Source organism: Hippopotamus amphibius, chromosome 16 (assembly GCF_030028045.1).
Source record: "Hippopotamus amphibius kiboko isolate mHipAmp2 chromosome 16, mHipAmp2.hap2, whole genome shotgun sequence".
NCBI lineage: Eukaryota > Metazoa > Chordata > Mammalia > Artiodactyla > Hippopotamidae > Hippopotamus > Hippopotamus amphibius.
Window position 1 is genome coordinate 55067436 of NC_080201.1, and position 5364 is coordinate 55072799.

Below are 5364 nucleotides of genomic sequence, written 5' to 3' on the forward strand. Positions count from 1 at the left end.
GCAGCTGCCTGCTCCTTCCCCTTCCAGGCCCAGCGCCCCCCCCACCCCCACCCCCTCCCTGAACGCACCCACCACCAGAATGGAAGAAGACGCCTGAGTTACTGGGTGAGATGTCTCTTTTCGAAGCCCCACCTCCCTCCCCCTTCCTGCTGTGTGTGAAGGGGGCGGACAGCCCACCTCGTGACCTGAGGGGGGCTGGCCCAGCTTGCCCTAGCTCTGGACGAGTGGGCGGGGCAGGGGGGAGCCCTATAATTGGACGAATCTGGGATCCTTGAGTCCTACTCAGCCCCGGAGGCGAAGGACGGACATTCCCCAGGAGCTGGTGAGAAGCACAGTTGGGGGCACGGAGATCAGCTCAGGGGACGGGCTGGGGAGGTGGCGGTCCTACGCCTGGGCCAGGACTGAAGCAGGAGTAGGGGATGAGGCCAGAGGCAGGGGACTGGACCTAGAAGAAGGGTGGGCCGCAGCGGTCTCCCGTCTGGGCTGGAGGGTGGGGTCAGGGGAGCAGCTGGACCTGCAGGAAAACCAGACGAGCCATGGCCATAGCAAGAGCCCACGAATTGTCTCTGTCATTTTTTGAGCACCTGCTGGGTGCCTCCATCGTCCTGAGATCTGCGTGAATGGGAGGCGCAGGCGTAGAGGCGACCAGGGGTGGCGGCAGGGTAACTAGAGCGTCGGTTGAAGGACTTTTAAATGAGGATTAAATTAGCGACTAGGTGGAAGACAGCGTTTAGATGTGAAGTTGGAGCTTAGAATGTGAAGGTACAATAAGGAATGCGAGGTTGGAATTTGGAAAGCCCAGCTGGGGCTCATTGGGAACTCCGGGGTGGAGGGGAGGGCGGGGTGAGTGGAATTTGAACCCTAGGAGAGAGGGATGGAATTTTTGGCGGAGGCCGACCTGAGGACGGGGAGATAGGAGAAGACAATGAGGGAATTAAACAGACAATGAAGGGGCCGGTTCGCTTGGTAACTATTTGTGATTGGATTAGGCTGATACAGATACGGGGTGCAAGGCTTTGAAGGCCGAGACCGGATAGGGCGGGGCTCTGAGTGGGAGGAGTCCCCACTACTGTTGAGTGACAATTTCTCCCTCCCGCAGGTTGGCGAATCGCAAGATGAAGGTTCTGTGGGTCACCTTGGTGGTCACGCTCCTGGCAGGTATGCGGGCGGGGCTTGCTCAGGTTCCTTGCCCCTCCCCCTCCCATCCTCAGCTGTACCCCTTGCCCTCCTCCTGTCCCTGGGTCCCCTCTTCTACTGCTCTATCTCCCCAGGTCTGGGGTCTCTCTGACATTCATTGGTTCTGAGCAGCTCTTTTCCTCTCTCTGAGCCTCGGTTTCCCCTTCCTTAAAATGAGAGTTATAACAGCAATGCATTGCTGACGGGCAGGTCGTGAGCAGTGGTTAAGTGTCAGCTGTGATGAGTTTCATTCTCCATCACTCCAGCATGGCGGTGCATGGCGCACACAATCAGTGCTTGTCAAGTGATTAAACAGGCTGGGCTCCCCGCCCCACACCCCCACCAGTGCTCTAAGAAAGCCCACCAGCCTTTGTGGAGCACCTACTCTGCACCAGGTACTGTGTGCCTGGAGGGGGCAGAGGACCCTGACCACCATGAACTTGATCCGTACAGGATGCCAGGCAGACAAGGAGCCAGAGCTGGAGTCCGAGGTGCATCTGGGGCAGGAGTGGCCCAGGTGGCAAGGCAGCCAGCCCTGGGAGCTGGCGCTGGGCCGCTTCTGGGATTACCTGCGCTGGGTGCAGACACTGTCTGAGGAGGTACAGGAGGAACTGCTCGACACCCAGGTCATTCAGGAGTTGACGTGAGTGCCCCGGCCCTGGCCCCTGACCCTCCTCTCCTGGTGGGCAGTGGGTTCTGGACGCTCGTCCTCCACTGGTCTGGGTTTCTTTCTGTACCCATCACCAACTCTTGCGGGTCTGGGTCTCTGTTCATTTCTTGGTTTCTTTCCATTTTGAGCTCTCTCTGATTCTGTTTTTCGGGCCTCCCTGTCTCTGGCATGTTCCTCTCCATCTCTCCCTCCATCGCTCCAGCTCAGGATCCCTGCTTCTCTCTCTTCACGCCCATGCTCCCACCCTCTCGCCCGCCAGGGTGCTGATGGATGAGACCATGAAGGAGGTGAAGGTCTATAGGCAGGAGCTGGAGGAGCAGCTGGGCCCCATGGCCCAGGAGACGCAGGCCCGTGTGTCCAAGGAGCTGCAGGCAGCGCAGGCCCGGCTGGCCTCGGACATGGAAGACGTGCGCACCCGCCTGGCGCAGTACCGTAGCGAGGTGCAGGCCATGCTGGGCCAGACCACCGAGGAGCTGCGGGGCCGCCTGGCCTCCCACCTGCGCAAGCTGCGCAAGCGGCTCTTCCGCGACGCCGACGACCTGAAGAAGCGCCTGGCCGTGTACCAGGCTGGGGTGCGCGAGGGCGCCGAGCGCAGCGTGACCGCCATGCGCGAGCGCCTGGGGCCCCTACTGGAGAAGGGCCAAGCGCATGCTGCCACCTTGGGCAACGGGGCTAGCCAGCCCCTGCGGGAGCGCATCGAGGCCTGGCGCCAGAAGCTGCGCGGGCGGCTGGACCAGGTGGGCGTCCGGGCCCGGGACCGCCTGGACGAGATGCGCGAGCAGCTGGAGGAGGTGCGCGCCAAGATGGAGGAGCAGGGGAGCCAGATTCGCCGGCAGGCCGAGGCCTTCCAGGCCCGCCTCAAAAGCTGGTTCGAGCCCCTTGTGGGAGACCTGCAACGCCAGTGGGCGGAGCTGGTGGAGAAGGTGCAATTGGCTGTGGCCACCAGCCCCACCTCCAAGACCAGAGAGAGTCAGTGAGTGCCCGGGCATCCTCTTGTGCGGCCCCACTCCTGCCCCGGACCCCGTGTGCCCCCAGCCTACAGGAGGCCCTATCCCTGCCCCAGCTGTCCTCCTGGTGGGCCCTAGCTTAATAAAGATTCATCAAACTTCAAGGCAGCTGCTAAGCGTCCGTGTGTGATTTCTCACAGATCGAGGCTCCGTTTCTCTCTCCTTACCCACGCTGGCCACACAGCTCTCCATCCTGCTCCCTCTGCCTGTCTGTGTCTGTTTCTTTGTCTCTTCACACTCTGTCTTTGCTTCCTTCTGTCCCTTTCTGAGTCTTTCCCTTTTTCCTCCATCTCTACTCACTCTCTTCTGTGCCTCTCTTACCGTGCTGTCTCTGAGACATGGTTCTGGAACAAATCTACGGTTGCCCTTGACTACTGTGGGCAAAAAAGCAACCTCTCTGAGGGACTTCCCTGGTGGTCCAGTGGTTAAGAATCCGCCTTCCAATACAGGGGACGTGGGGTTCAATCTCTGGTCCAGGAGCTAAGATCCCACATGCCATGGGGCAGCTAAGCCCGCACGCTACCGCTACTGATCCCGCGGGCAGCAGTGAAGATCCCGCATGGGGCAACGAAGACCCAGACACAGCCTAAAATAAAATAAATTCTTAAAAAAAAAGAAGCAACCTCTCTGAGCCTTGGTTGGCCCAGCATCAGGGTATCTGCTTCACAGCCTTCTGACTCAAGAGACCTGAGATCACTGCCATTGATGACGTGCCCTTTTCAATTTTCTTTTCCACTCCTTCTCCCTCCTGTCTTACCTGACTCTGCTTTCTTCCCTCTCCTGGCCTCTGTCTCCGTCCTGCTCTCCCCGAGAGGCTTCATTTTTCTGGCTTCCTCTTTTCCTCCACCTCTATCTTTTTTTATCTCTCTCTCCTCTGGTTTCTCTTGCCCCGGCCCTGCTCATTTCTTTTTTCCCCTTCTTCATCCAGGTTTGCCTTCACCGTTTCGTTGCATGTGGGCCCTCTGCATTTCTTCCCTCATTCTTGTTCCTTCTCTCCTCCAATTGGGTGGTTGGTCTCTAGTCTACCCTGACAAGCCTGCTGGGTGCTGGGTACAGGCTGCAGAGAGAGGCACACACTGTGAGGGTCTGCAGCAGGCCCCTGGGTGTTTATGGCTGGGCCATCCGGTTGGAAATGGACACACAGAGACGCATGGCTGGAGCCTGGAGATGCCAGGGCGCTCCCCTCCCACGCCCTCAGTTTTCAGAAGAGGAGAGCAGGGTTCCCACCAGAGGGGACAAGCCATGTGCCTGCTGACGTCTGCCGGCTTTGGCTTCAACACACTCTGCATTCCGAGATTTCCCTGGAGCTGCCTTGCTTGCCCCTGTGGAATCAGGCTCCTCCCTGCTCCCCCACCCCCACCCCTCCCGCACCAGATGATTCACCCTTGGGGCCCAGTGAGGAGGGGACGTTATCTGTGGGCTCAGAGGCAGGGGGCCTTGTCCCACCCAAGTTTCTGCTGCCTCACCGTGTGCCCAGGACCTGGGGCCAAATCCCCTGAGCCTGTTTCCCCAGATGTCAGTGCCGGCAGGGGTGTCAGCCAGGTTCCCCACGTGAAGACCTGCGTCTGGAATTCTCCCGTACGACGAGAGAGTGTCCCACCTCACCACAGCAGCGCGCCCTCCCCCCGCCGCCCCATTAGTTTTGTGAAAGGAGGCTGGAAGGGGGTGCTGCGGAGGTGGAGGCTGACCCTAGAAGGGATCCAGAGAGACCGCCCGAAGTCCAGAAAGAGAACGGAAAAGAGGAGGGACAGAGAAGGGGAGGACACGGAGCCTCTCACTGAGCCATCGCGTGTTCTTGGCTACATCTCAGTTGCCCCATCTGTAAACAGAAACTCCTATAGCTGACATGAGGACGAGACTGGAGACCGGGACCCTGAAGTTGGAGTTCTGTTCTCAGGGGGTGGGGTGGGGAGGAGAGATGATGTGTGAGGAGCACAGGGGGCTCACAGAGGAAGCAGATGTCTGGGAAGGCCGCTGGGAGGGCCGACAGGGGTTGGCAGCACAGAGCTTGCCTGAGGGCTGTTGCAATCCTGCCAGGGTAGTGTCTGTGCTTTCCTTTCACAACCATCGCCCTCACCCCAAGGCTGACACGTGGGTGTGGGGGCACGAGGCCAGCCAACCTAGAGTCTGGGGCCAGGGCCACCCTCCCCCAGCTGCCAGGGTTCACTAGCAGTCAGAGGCAGCTGGAAGGAAGGGGGATGTTTTGGACAGCAGCCCTGGGGGATTGATGTGGTGGGAAGGAAAGGGCGGGTGATACTTGGTGTTCCGAGCGGCCAGAGAGGGTTCCTAGGAGCAGATGTTTACAGGGGCCCTGGAGGCTTGGAGAGCGGGGAAGCAGAGAGAAGGGGGTTTCTGTGGAGTGGTCAGAGGGGCACCCGTCGGGAGCCTGGCAGCTGAGGTTTTGCACTTTTCACAGGTTGAAAAGACCCCTCTCCAAGAGGGAATTCCCTAGAGGTCCAGTGGTTAGGACTCCATGCTTTCACTGCTGTGGCCTCGGGTTCAATCCCTGAT

General features: G+C 59.6%; 1 protein-coding gene across 1 annotated transcript; it reads left to right on the forward strand.

Moving 5' to 3' along the window:
- The first annotated feature begins 220 nt into the window (after nucleotides 1-220).
- On the forward strand, nucleotides 221-2957 carry APOE (apolipoprotein E). Its single transcript, XM_057711859.1, has 4 exons — nucleotides 221-322; nucleotides 1100-1158; nucleotides 1630-1819; nucleotides 2106-2957. The coding sequence occupies exons 2-4, from the start codon at nucleotides 1116-1118 to the stop codon at nucleotides 2821-2823; spliced, it is 951 nt and encodes a 316-aa protein (XP_057567842.1). The 5' UTR covers nucleotides 221-322; nucleotides 1100-1115; the 3' UTR covers nucleotides 2824-2957.
- Nucleotides 2958-5364: the final 2407 nt, after the last annotated feature.